General features: G+C 48.6%; 1 protein-coding gene across 3 annotated transcripts in view; it reads left to right on the top strand.

Annotated features, from left to right (window-relative positions):
- FAM120A (family with sequence similarity 120A) overlaps positions 1 to 13,154 on the top strand; it is a 60,038-nt gene extending 46,884 nt beyond the window's left edge. For 2 of the 3 annotated variants that reach the window (XM_054162093.1, XM_054162085.1), the window contains exons 13-18: positions 228 to 437; positions 2,359 to 2,542; positions 3,465 to 3,602; positions 5,079 to 5,220; positions 9,975 to 10,071; positions 12,613 to 13,154. In XM_054162093.1, the coding sequence (XP_054018068.1) occupies positions 228 to 437; positions 2,359 to 2,542; positions 3,465 to 3,602; positions 5,079 to 5,220; positions 9,975 to 10,071; positions 12,613 to 12,924 (1,083 nt within the window). In that variant the 3' untranslated portion in view covers positions 12,925 to 13,154. The remainder of the gene's footprint in view (positions 1 to 227; positions 438 to 2,358; positions 2,543 to 3,464; positions 3,603 to 5,078; positions 5,221 to 9,974; positions 10,072 to 12,612) is intronic. The other variant, XM_054162102.1, reaches the window with a different exon arrangement.
- Positions 13,155 to 13,386: the final 232 nt, after the last annotated feature.

Raw genomic sequence — 13,386 nt, 5'->3', positions numbered from 1 at the left:
CAGTGGTGAGGGGGTGCCTCGGGTGTTTCTGTGCCAGGCTTGGGCTCTCAGGCGCCTGTGGCAGAGCCCGGGCCAGAGTGGTGGGAAGCAGGGTGGGTTGGAGAGATTGGAGCGGATGGTCCTTGAAGACCCTTCCAAGCCAGCAGTCTGCAGTGGTGTGACCTGTGGGAGCAGCCCCGGTCCCCATCTCCTGACGAGTCAGCAGCCTGCCCGTTGTGTTTGCACAGATAGAGAACCTGGACCCGCGCGGGATCCAGCTGTCTGCGCTGTTCATGAGCGGGGTGGACATGGCTCTCTTCGCCAACGACGCCTGCGGCCAGCCCATCCCCTGGGAGCACTGCTGTCCCTGGATGTACTTTGATGGAAAGTTATTCCAGACCAAGCTCATCAAAGCAAGCCGGGAGAAAGTTCCACTCATTGACCTCTGTGACGGTCAGGTGTGTAGCCTGGGGCGCGGGAGGGGGGAGCCAAGGCTGCCACAGCCTCAGCTGCTGAATGCTCGCCTCTCGACTTTCAAAAGAGACATAGGAGGTGAAAGGCTCTGGGGGCTTGGGGGTTTTCTCCTTGGAAACTGCAAGTTGAGTGTAGTTGTGAAGTAGTGAAGGACAGAGCTCAATACGAGCTGCCAGTGCACACTTGCAGCCCACAGAGACAAGCAGAGCCTGGGCTGCAGCAAGAGCAGTGTGGGCAGCAGGGCCAGGGAGGGGATTCTGCCCCTCTCCTCCACTCTGCTGAGACCACAGCTGGAGCTCTGTGTCCAGTTCTGAAGTCTCTGTTACAAGAAAGATCTGGAGGTGCTGGAAGGTGTCCGGAGAAGGGCCACAAGGATGAACAGAGGGCTGGACCTCCTGCTCTGAGGACAGACTGAGAGAGTTGGGGTTGTTCAGTCTGGAGAAGAGAAGACTCTGAGGAGACCTTCTTGTGGCCTTGCAGTATCTGAAGGGGGCTCCAAGAAAGCTGGGGAGGGACTTTTGAGGGTGTCAGGGAGTGATAGGACTGGGGGGGATGGAACAGAACTAGAAATGGGTAGATTCAGATTGGATGTCAGCAAGAAGCTCTTCCCCATGAGGATGCTGAGAGACTGGCACAGGTTGCCCAGGGAGGTGGTGGAAGCCTTATCTCTGGAAGTTTTTGAGGCCAGGCTGGATGTGGCTGTGAGCAACTTAACCCTGACAATTCTACAATTCTGTGAGTTGAAATGTCTCTGCTCAAGCTGTACTGTCTGTATGGGTCACACTAGCAAGGCTGTCACAAAGGTCTGAGCTGCAGTGTGGCTTTACAGTGAAAGCAAGTTCGTGATTTCCATCTCATAAACTTTACCGTCATGCCCACTGAAGTCACTCTCATGATCCTTAAGGTCAAAACCTTCTCTTGTTTCTTAGGAGCATCTCAAAAGCACAAGGAGTTAGTGTTTTGTATGGCAATCATGCACACCTACTGCCCAATTACAAAACCAGGAATCTGATGAAAATGGTTTGGCTCTAACTTTTTTGGAAGGTGTGAACGCTAATGAAACAATTCACAGCTTCTTATCTAGAGAAGGCTCAGGGGGGACCTGCTGGCTTCCTGAGAGGAGGTTGGAGCCAGGTTGGGGTTGATGTCTTTTCCCATGTCAGAAATGCTGGGAGGAGAGGAAATGGCCTCTAGGTGTGCCAGGGAAGGGTCAGCTTGGACAGAAGAAACTTTTTCACAAGCTGCCCAGGGAGGTGGTCGAATCCCCTTCCCTGGAGGTGTTTCAGAGAGGCAGAGCTGTGGTGCTGAGGGCCATGGTTGAGCTCCAGCCTTGGCAGAGCTAGAGAATGGTTAGGCTGGATGATCCTGAAGGGCTTTTTTAACCAAAGCCATTGTATGATTTCTGACTCAGAGGACACTGATGATGAATTAAATATTGGTGATGGCTGTGGTCCCTCTCAGGTTTATAGCCTCCAGGCATGCTTTAGCCTCTTCACAGAGACTTTGTTTTGCAATCCCTGTTTGTGACAATTACTCTGTTGAAGGTAAGGGACTGCTTTAAGTGTTTAGGAGGCTCTAGACAGGAGTTTCTATATTCCTTTCTGAAAAACCCTTTTTAACTTGTAAACTGTTTCCTCATTACCAGCTTCACACAGTCTCAGGATTTAGGCTCCCACCTCTCTGGCAATGCATCAAGGTTTTCTTGAGAACAGCTCAAGTGTCATTGAACTATTAGCAGTAATCTGCAAGGGAGATGACTGTAATTTTCTGGCTAGCTTTATGGGACTTGTTTGCAGTAGTTACCACTCTGCTGTTGTTCTGCTGTCTTTGGATTTGTTTTGTAAACCTAGTTTGATGCAATTGAGATTGGAATGTTAACCTCTGTGCCCTTCTCCTTATTCACAGGCTGAGCAGGCAGCCAAGGTTGAAAAGATGCGTCAGAGCATCCTAGAAGGATTAAATTTCTCCAGGCAGAACCATCCTCTCCCTTTCCCACCTCCACCTGCCATGCCTTTCTATCCAGCTTCTATGTATCCTCGACACTTTGGGCCAGTCCCACCACCTCAGGGCAGGGGGAGAGGCTTTGCTGGTAAGTGCTGGGGCAGCCGTGCAGGCTGCGGTGGTGTTATCTTGCCTTTCCCTCTCCCACAACTCCAAACTGATTTGCCCATTCGGCTTTGTGGGGAACATCCATCAAAGCAAGCAGCTGGCATGTGTTGGCATGTGCTAGTCACTGCACTTGGTTGTTAGCTTCATTAGCCACGGCCTAGCAATATGGAATATGTTGTATTGCTGAGTGTTCCCATCAGGATGGTTAGTGACTGTGCCAGATCAAAATATTTGTACTGCTGCTCTGTGAAACAGAAAGAAGGAATGGATCAACAGTGGGTGACACGAAAAGACTCTTATCTGCACTGCACACTGCCTCAAAATTCAGATGTTTATACATATTAAGCATGCCCAAATCAATGGACACAGTTTAACTGTCAGGCTTAAAGACAACCTTTCCTCCCCAGCCCTCTGTTTTGTTACAGTTATTTAACCATTGGCACCCTTAGGTGTGTACCATTCCAGGCTGCTTCTGGAGTCATTCCTCTTCTCCAGATCTCTCCAGTACCGTGGCCCATAGGTGTATTGATACTGGACATTGGGAATAAGATGTTTGTGGGGTGCCACAAGCGTAGGCTTCATACCTCATTGCCAAGCCCTTCTCACAAGCCTTTGCAGCACTCGTCATGCCATAGAAGTCAGGATGGCTGTTCCAAAGCCAGGCTAGAGGCCTGCTCTTTGGAGAAGAGACCCCACGCTCACTGAGGCAGCAGGACAGCTTTGGCCAGGGCTCCCTGGGCGGTGGCATCCTGCTGCGGCGCAGCAGTGCCCGCAGGAGCCGGGCCCTCCCTGCTGACTCCGGAAGGGTGGAAGGAGGCAGCAGTGTCTCTGCTGGGGGCCTTCCCGGATGCCTGGCCCCCTCACAGCTTTTCCCATGTCTTTCTTTACCCTGGGTCTAACAGGAGTCTATGGCTTCGGAGGCCCTTATGGGGAAACAGTAGCCACAGGCGCTTACCGGGCCTTCCGGGTGGCGGCAGCGGCAGGACACTCCGGAGCCTTCTCTGGCACTGACAGCAACAGGACTAGCAAGTTTCAGGGCGGTAATTATACCCAAAACCCTTTTCTTAGAGCTTCTGGCAACAGCTTCCTTCACTTCACGGTTTGGTCTGAGGCTTTCCTGCTGACTGCCAGTCTCCCTTTCTCCCTAACTGTCTCAGCTCTCCCTCTCTAGAAGCCTGCCCAGGCTGCTCTCCGCTCTGCTCTCCCAGGTCCCTGCCGCAAGCGCCCCCCCCCCCCAGGCACCGGCCTCTCTTATGCCTAGAAACCCTTCTCCAACACAGGGTAGCTGTGAGAGCCAAGGAGATGGTCTGTGTCCTGTGCTGCGAGGTGCAGTGATGGAGTCTGCGAGCAGCTCAGCTTTGCTCCACTGCATTAACAGTTGCTCTCTAAAACTCGGAGTGGCTGAGCTGTTGCTAGACCGGCCCAATACAGAAATCCTTGACTTGGGTCTCCCTGCTCCCCCCTTTGCTGGTGGAGACACAGGCATGGGATTTACCTACCTACCTGTGTGCCTGCTGCCCACCTCCTGTACGAGGTGGGACAGTGGAAGCATTAATTTTAATCCCCCATACAGGGTCAAAAATTCCCCTATACTGAGCTGTTGTTTCTGGCCTCTGAGCTTTGTCCTAAGAGCAAACCTCTCTCTAATGCTTGGTCGTGTGAGTAACTTTGCCCCTGCAAGCTGTGTGTGTTTGAGGCCGAAAGGCTCAGACAGGGAAGTGTGAACCTTTCTGCCTTTAATCAGTTCCTAGCATATTCATGTTGGAAGGCTAATCACAGCTGCATCAGTGCTGTGTCCATAACCCTCTCAGTGCTGATGGTCTCACCAGGAGCGTCTGGCTCAGTTGCACTCACCTGGCTTCCTTGAGATCTGTGTTAAGCCCCAGAGTCGATTTTTTTTAAGGGGAAAACACAGCAACTTGAATAGGAGATGGATTTGTACTGTAGACCACTGCCACTTCAGCTGCTTTCTTGGTAGGGGAAGGCTAAACCTACCTTTCACACTTCAAGTGCTGTATTTTCATACCAACTTCTGTTAGCACAGATCTGCCTAGTAAATTGATGATGGCAATTACAGTCTGTGTGCCCTGTGCTGATGCTTGGTGTTCACTGAAAGTGCCTTTAAACCTCCTTCATTAAGAATGCACCTGTAGGCTTAGAGAATGGTTGGACTCCAGGATCTTAAAGGTCTTTTCCAACTGGAATGATGCTATGAATTCAAGAAAAAAACCCAACCAATCTTCAGGCAGCTTGTAAAATTTCACTGCAGTTCTGTAATGCTTCTCTAAAGTGTATTTTTGGCTCCTGAAAGTGAAGTGCTTGTGTAAGGTCATTCCACTTTCCACACTCGGATGCCAAGGGGGGAAAGAAAGTTCTGAAGGACTGCAAAGTGAGAGAGAATCTGCCAGTGTCAAAAGAGGAGACTCTATAAATGATACCATCTGGGCAAACCATGTATTTGTGACTTTACTGTTGTGATCATGAAGGTCAAGGTTTGCTTTTGCTTTTCTGTGCAGGAGTCCAACCTATTCCTTCTCAGGGAGGGAAACTTGAAATTGCCGGCACTGTAGTCGGCCACTGGGCTGGAAGCAGACGCGGACGAGGGGGCAGAGGGCCATTTCCTCTGCAGGTTGTGTCTGTGGGAGGCCCAGCCAGAGGGTAAGTGCAGTCTTGTGAAGTGTGAAATTTACTGATGGGGGAGAAAAGTAAAAGAGGGAGAAGTTGGGGGCATGGGAAATTGCATGCAAGCACATTTTAGGGTGCACAGACACAGAATGCTGGGGGCTGGAAGGGACCTTGAAAGCTCATCCGGCCCAACCCCCCTGCCAGAGAAGGGTCACCTAGAGCAGATCACACAGGGACATATCCAGGCAGGTTTGGAATATCTCCAGAGAAGAAGACTCAACTGCCCTGGGCAGCCTGTGCCAGGGCTCTGTCACCCTCACAGGGAAGAAATCTGTCCTCCTGTTCCCATTGAACTTCCTCTGCCTCAGCTTCCACCACTGCCCCTTGTGCTGGCATTGGGCATTACCCAACAGAGCCTGGCTCCAGCCTCTGGGCACTCACCCTGCACATCTTGATCAACAGCAATGAGGTCACCTCTCAGGCTCCTCCTCTCCAAGCAACAGAGCCCTCAGCTCCCTCAGGCTCTCCTCCTAAGATGTTCCACTGCCTTCAGCACCTTTATGGCTCTGTGCTGGACTCTCTCAAGCAGTTCCCTGAGGTTCTTCCTGAACTGAGGGGCCCAGAACTGGACACAAGATTCCAGATGTGGCCTCAGCAGGGCAGAGCAGAGGGGCAGGAGAACCTCTCTGACCTACTAACCACAGCCCTCCTAATCCCCCCCCAGAATACTCTTGGCCTAAAGAGCGTATTGCTGGCTCATGGTGAACCTCCCATCCATGAGGACCCCCAGGTCCTTGCATGAAGAAAATTTTACCCACTGAGTAGAAGTTATACTCATTGGTTTTAAGATGTTTTTAATCAGCTACTCAGATGAGTATAAACATTTTTTATATGCAGGTAATCTGGATCTGAGATAGAGGTACACAGAGAGAGCTGAATGCACAGACAGGAGGAGATGACCTGGGGGCTTTCTCTTTACATGGAATCAATAAATGCATTACCCCCAGCCCAAACTATTTCAGCACTCAATTATTTTCTGTGCCATGGTAGAACGTGTATTAAGTTATGTGATAAAATGTTTAATAACTTCATTATGCAATTCCTCTGTGAAGCAGAAAGCAGCTGAAGGACATTTCTAGGTTTGATAGTTCTGTGCTACAGTCGTGATGGGAGATGTGCTTAAAAGAATATTCATTCCTTCAGCCCTTCCATGTGATTTCCCTGCTGCTGAAATTGCAGGTGCACAACGTTGCTGGAAAGGGAATATTTTGTTACCAAAAAATACCTAGGCCTTTCCTTTTCAGAGTTTGGTTTGGTTTGTCTTTTTTTCCCATAGGCTTGATCATTCTGTGCCTTCTCTTTCATTAGGACTGAGGCTATTAGAGGAGACAATCCCAAAGTAAAGCTGTTTATCTATTATGTCTGTCTTCAGCTCTGTTAAAGGAGCAGAGTGGGTATGCTTATGCCATCTTGAGCTAGCAAATAGCAATCTGAAGGAGCAAGTCTACACTATGTGGTTGCCTCTCTAGCCATTAATAAATCAAATGTGGAGTATAAAGCATAGTGCTGGAGTCAGCAAGAGCTGTTGGAGTGCCTGTCTACTTGGGCTGAGTGAGGAAATGGCTGGATCTGAAGCCCTGGGAGCAGGGGAAGGAGCTGCTGGTGTGGGTGCAGGGAGAGGTAAGAACAGCAGCAAGAAGGACTAAAAGCTTCAGCAGAAAGCAGTGCTGGGGTAAGAGCAGTCCACACTTTGAGGGGAGCAGATTTTGGTGGGAGCATTTCATTCTGTAGAATGAGATGCAGCTGCCAGAGCATCAGCATCCAGTGCTGGTTTCGATGCTTCAGACAGCTGTCAGCTAACTGTGCAGGCCAGCAGGGTCCATGGGACTCCTGTGCTCTTCCAGGAGAGCAGCTGAGAGCAGGGCTAAGCTAAGGTGTATGGGGAGGCACTGGGAGCCTTTGGGTATTTTAATCTGACTCCTCAGTGTGGGTGGATGAAACGCCATTTTACACCATTTCAATGAGTTCAGTGAGTGCTCCTAGGTTCTGTTTCTCTGAGGATCCATGAACAGAAGAATCTGTCTAAAGCTTGTTCCTTTTCTTCACTTCAGTGCAGTCTGGGAACAGGTCTGGGTCATTTAGAGTGTCCTGTTCAGACTGCTCTCTGGCTGAGGCACCCTGAGTGATGGTCTGGAGACAACCTCAAGCTAAGCTCTGGCTTATATTTGTACATACCACTGGCTTCCTGCACAGAAAGGCAGTTGATGCATTAGCTCAGCCATATAAATTAGTAGCCAGGAGCCAACACTGGCAAGGTCCTAAGCTGAGAGCCATCCTTAACCTGAGAAGTGGTCAGATCCCCAAAAGGATGTTACTGCTCCTGGAGGTACCTTGGTGATGGAGAAATAGAGATCTCCAATGATAGCTTTGGAGTCAGGAGATCGAATATCTGACATTTTCTTTGTCTTCTTGTGGCCTTCCAGTAGTTGAAGGGGGCTACAAGAAAGCCGGGGAGGGACATTTTAGGGTACTGATAGGACTGAGGGGAATGGATCCAAGCTAGAGGAGGGGAGACTTAGATTAGACATTAGGAAGAAGTTCTTCCCTATGAGGGTGGTGAGAGACTGGCACAGGTTGCCCAGGGAGGTGGTGGAAGCCTCATCCCTGGAGGTTTTTACAGCCAGGCTGGATGTGGCTGTGAGCAACCTGCTGTAGTGTGAGGTGGCCATGGCAGGGGGGTTGGAACTGGCTGATCCTTGAGGTGCCTTCCAACCCTGACAATGCGACGATTCTGCGAGTTGAAATCTCTCTGCTCAAGCTGTGCTGGCTGTTTGGGTCACGCTAGCAAGGCTGTCACAAAGGTCTGAGCTGCAGTGGCTTTACAGTGAAAGCAAGTTTGTGATTTCAGTCTTGCATGTTTTCCAGTTGTGCCCACTGAAGTCATCCTCATGATCCTTAAGCTCAAAACCTTCTATGATTCTACCTTGAGGTGAAAGTTGTCACCTCAAAAAGACAGGACAGCTGTCTGGCAGGTCTTCCTGTTGCCATCAGATCATTACTGATGTGAAATGCTTTACAGGAGCAGTTACTGGAATTAGTCAGAGAAGGGAAAACTACTGCAAGGAGCTTCTCTTTTCTGTGTGTGTTTGTGTGATGTTTGTTCTGTCAGTTGGTACTAAAAATACCACTTGATAGGAAGACAGACTGCTGGTGCTGCTCTCAGCCCAGACAGCTGAAGGGCTGAGGTTCTTGCTGGCAGGTGCTGTGCCCTACTGAAGAACTCTAGCAGCAAACTGCACATCACATTGTCTGCAATTGATCTCCCCCTCCTGCACACTTCTGTTTCATCATTTCTATCTCTATGTCAGCTGAGGGGATCATGTCAGGCTTTGGCACCATGTCACCGCTGTCTCTGCGCAGCACTGAACTTGGATGTTGTTCTTGTGTAAAATCACACCAGTTGCTTTTGATGGCCTTCCATCCATCCATGTATTTAAGTCTGACTTTCTTCTGAGTAGGGGGGGAAGGGCACACTTTCACCTTGTTAAAAAGCAAGTGGGATAGGTAAGCCCTCTTAAAACCTTTGGAAGAATGCAGTGGGAGTGAAAATACCAAACTCAACCCTTTCCTGTTCATTCTTCACTGTTGCTTTTACATCTTAGTATTTAATTTCTCACTGCTCATGATGGGAGTCTGCAGCATGTGAGAGAAGACTTGATGGCAGAGAGCAGTGTTTCTGCACTGAGTCAGTTCAGGTTTGCCAGCAGAGCAGCAGGGGGGTGGGAGCACTCCAGCAAACCTTCCCTGCTCTTCAGGCAGGTTTCAGTACAGCTCACACTCCTCGTGGCATTGTTGGGTAGATTGGAAATGAGAGGCAGTTGAACTGCGGCTGCCCTTGGTTGCCAGAGCCACAAACCAGGCAACTGCAGCCCACACAGCTTAGAAACCAGGGCTGGATGCAGCACCTGGCTGCTCTCTGCCAGCTTGAGAGAGGTCAGTGGTGGTGCTGGGACTTCTGGTATGGGGCATTGGATGAAGGAGCAAAGTGGAGCAGTTGTGTGTTTCTAGGAGCCAAAACAGAAAGACTCTCTAGGTGAGAGGCAGGCCTTGACGTAAGGATAAGGAAGCCGAGTGCTGCAGTTGATGGCATTAAAATACTTTTAGCTGAGGGAAACTTTGTTTTGATCTGAGCTAATCTTTACTGAATCAAATCCAAAAGCTACCACCTGATGTGTCCTGGTTGGAAGCCTCCATTTGGAAGCACCCAAACTTGGTGAATTGCCCTGTCAGAGCCGGCTGAAGCCTCCTCTTTCCCTCAGGTTCTTGAATAATGTTGCACTCTCCCATCAAAACTGAAGCAGTTTTGGATCTTGCTTGCCTTTGCTCTGACTTCTTCTGCCTGGCATGTTTATATGTGTTATTAAAGGGGAGAAATGGTTCAAATGGCTTTGTGTTTCTATAGGAGAAAGTATGATGAGCTCTGTTTTTAAAGCACTGTAAGGGTAATTTGACACTGAAAATGGTTTTGCAGAGCTTAAAAGTACTCATTTGTGTTTCTGAGAGTGCAGTGCAGAAACAGTCATTGGATTGCTGTGAAAACAAAAGGGTTGTTAGGTTTCGTGCACTTGCAAGCAGCAGAACCCTGTAATTCTGAGCTGGGATGTGAATGGTAGTCACTTGACAGCCAAGCTAGGGGGAAAAAAAGCCTTCCAGCAAACTGAATCTGAAGTAGTTTTAACCAAAGCTGATCTGTATTCTTCTCTCTCCCTTTCCCTCCCATCTTCCAGGCGTCCTAGAGGAGTTATTTCCACTCCGGTGATAAGAACTTTCGGAAGAGGCGGAAGGTACTACGGGAGAGGTTATAAAAGCCAGGGAGCAATTCAGGTAATCAAGCCCTGTGCCTGACTTCACAACACTCTAGTTTGCAGGCTAGTCTGGTGTGGACTTCAGAGCAGCCAATACTGACAAGATAGAAGTGTTCCTTACAGTGATCTTGCCTGCGTGCTGAAGCTGTAAGCTGCACCAGCAGTGATGGATGACAGGCTAGAGTTGCATCTCAGTTTAAGCAAACCTGGGTTGTAAAGAGAGATGTGGAAAAATGTCTGTTGATGGGAAGGCTGTGCTTGCACAGGTCTGACCAGCCCTGGAATTAGAAGAAAATTTAGGAAAAGGGGAGAAATACAAAGCTGAAACAAACCAGGCAGCTCTGTCCCCACCCCCACTCCTTCCCAGGCTCTCTCCTGGGAGCACTGTCCAGCCTCAGGAAGAAAAAGGAGTAGCAGTAGAAGGATCCTTGCAGCTGTGTGGCTCCAAAGATAAGGCCTCCCTCTGAAGCTGTATGCAGTGACAGCTCTTTGCCCCCATGAACACAGAGCTTCACTTCAGTGATGAAAATCTGTGGCTCTCGGGGTTTGGCTTTTCCTTTAAAAAGAGCTGAAGCAAACTGCTGTTTCTTATTAAATGCCAATTGCTTCAGAGTTCTCTTTCCCTCCCTTTTCCATTGTTCTTGCTGCTCTGCAGTTCTGAATGCTGATTCAAGTCCCAGTGGTAATGGATGAGTGGGTAGTAAATAGGTGGAAAACTTTAAATATATCCTATGGATGTGCAATTTGTCATGGAGACATCAGTGTAGAAGAGTAGGAGGTGTTTGCAGGTATCAGACAGTGAGAGAAGGACATTTCTCCAGTGGATAATGAAGCAACTATTAGCTGCAAGTCAAACTTGCTGTGTAAGAATACAAGTGCTTCTCTTCCTCGTTGTATAATCTGTGTGCCCAGAAATTGATGTCTACACATGTACCTGTGTCTCTGAGGCTTTATGTCTTTAAATAGAAGAGAGCCCACTGAGAACCCACTCTGTCAATTAGAAAGTATCTAATTGCCAAGTACCTTCACCCAGGAAATAGAGGAAGCCCTGAAAAGGAGCTCCCAAATGTTCTAGGCTTGCTACAGGTGTACACACAGTCGGGACGGTACCTGAGGTGGATGGTGGATGGTCTTGGCAGGCAGTCAGCAAGTTTGGGTATTCACATTTTAATGAATGCTATGGAATCTGGCTGGTAGATAGCTGTGATCACAGGGATCTGGGTCTCAACTCATGCCTGTGGTAGGGGGAAGAAAGCAAAATGTCACTGCCTGCTCCTGAGCTCCCAGGGGGTCACCAAGGCACTGTGCTAGATCTGGTGTCTGTGCCTTTTACAGGGAAGAAGAAAAGCTGAATTGATGTGCACCTGGCAGGGAGAGCTTGGGAAAATCAAGGCGTAACAAGTAGATTTGATACCAGTTCAGCCCAACTGGCACCAGTGTACTTCCCTGTCCACAAAGCTGGGCCACTGAGGAAAAGGTGCCTGTGCAGGGCCAGATTCAGGCATCTTTACATCAAGATCCTCCCTGCAGTTGATGCTTACTGTGAGCTGATAGGAAGACAAGTTGGAGAACCTGACAGAGCAGCAGTTTGTGCTTCTTCCCCATAAAAGCCATGGCTGCTTTATCACAAGAGGAGACTGAGAGTCAGACTGAGCACTTGGTAAAGCCTGGCAAGAACATTCACACCTGGTGGGGAGTCGCTGTCCTTATGCACCAGGCATACCTGGGCAGTGTTACCTCAGAGCTGGTTGTGCCCTTTGGGGGTACTGGAGGTCAACAGCTGTCACCTGCAGGACCTCCCAGCAGTTCAGAGAGGGCCTAAGCAGGCTGCTTGTAGTGTGTGAAAGTGAAGATGATTGCCCAAGGACACCGGCTGCCATTGTTTGAGGTGTAGAAGACTTAGAATACATACATACATCTATCTTCAGTCATTTCCTAGCACTTGACTTTAGGAGCATGACCATGAAGTATGTTGCTTCTTAGCAACCCAACCTACTGATTATGTGGTGGTGTTTAAAGCCTACCTTGATTCTGAAATGCTAAGAGTCATTGTTGCTGCAGATACCTAAAAACTAAACACACCTGATGCTGCCTAGAGCTGGCTCTGACTGCTCTGCTCAGCCTTGTAAGATTCTGCTGTCTGCTTTTTGTACGAAGTCACTTGCTTGATGCCTGAAGCAACTAGACCAGGGTAGATCATACTGCACGGAACTCCTGCACTCCTTTAAAAGCTGTCCCTAAAAAGGTTCTGGGTTGAAATCCTGCTCTGTGTGAACCAAGAAGCAGAGTTAAGCTCTGTATTGATTCTAGTGCTGGCATCTCCAGATGCATTGTAGCGCCAGAGCTAGCCAAGGGCATTTGACCACGGGAGGAGCAGCAAAAGGCATGGCTGGAGGGCCCTCAGAGATGTCTTTCTCCTCCCTGCTCTGCTGTTTCTTTGGTCTGCCACTCCCTACTGCAGCAGCTTGCGATGTTGGCGCGTCCTGCATGCTGCCTGCGGTCGGTGCGGTCGTGCCGGGGCGCGGATCTCCAGTAACTGTCTTCTTCTCTCAAAACCCAGGGCAAACCTCCTTACGCTGCTTCAGCAGAAGAAGTAGCCAAAGAACTTAAGTCAAAATCAGAGGAATCTAAGTCCTCACTTGTGTCTTCAGATGGATCCCTGGCTGAAAATGGAGTTGTGAATGAGGAAAAACCAGCTTCCCAGATGAATGGGAACACAGGAGACATCAGGGCTTCCAATCAGTCTGAAAGTGCCTTGAGTAATGACTCTAAAATGTGCAATACAAATCCTCACTTAAATGCACTAAATGCAGACAGTGTTTGCCATAAAGATGACGCTCTTGAGGCCACTGTCTTAAAAAAAGAAGAGTAAACTTATTTTTTATAGAGGGTGAAGGATGTTGGGAAGGGTCAGGATTAGGAATACCTGGAAAGAAAGAGAGCCTACAGTTATGTACATTTTTTCCTTTCCGTAAGAGAAGAAAAAAAACAAAAACAAAAACCGAGGACTTTGGAAATTCGGATCCCTCTTTGGATGTCAGAGATCTAAACAAAAAACAAAACAAACAGCACAGTTTTGGGTGGTTTTTTCTTTTTTTTTTTTTTTTTTTTTTAAATTGGTTGGTTAGTTGGTTTTTTTTTTGTTTTTTTTGCTTCAGTTTTAACCAGTCGTAGTCCAAAACGCTACAATAAAACAACAAAGAAGAAGGAGATTGGGGGGGGGGGTGGGGGGGAGAAAGAAAGAAGAAATAAAGGCCAAAAAAAAATAATAAATAAAGGCAAAGAAATCAAGGCCAAAAAAAAGAAATAAAGGCAAAGAAATCAAGGCCAAAAA

This window comes from Dryobates pubescens, chromosome 1 (genome assembly GCF_014839835.1).
Source record: "Dryobates pubescens isolate bDryPub1 chromosome 1, bDryPub1.pri, whole genome shotgun sequence".
Taxonomy (NCBI): Eukaryota; Metazoa; Chordata; class Aves; order Piciformes; family Picidae; genus Dryobates; species Dryobates pubescens.
This window is presented reverse-complemented; position numbering and strand designations above follow the sequence as displayed.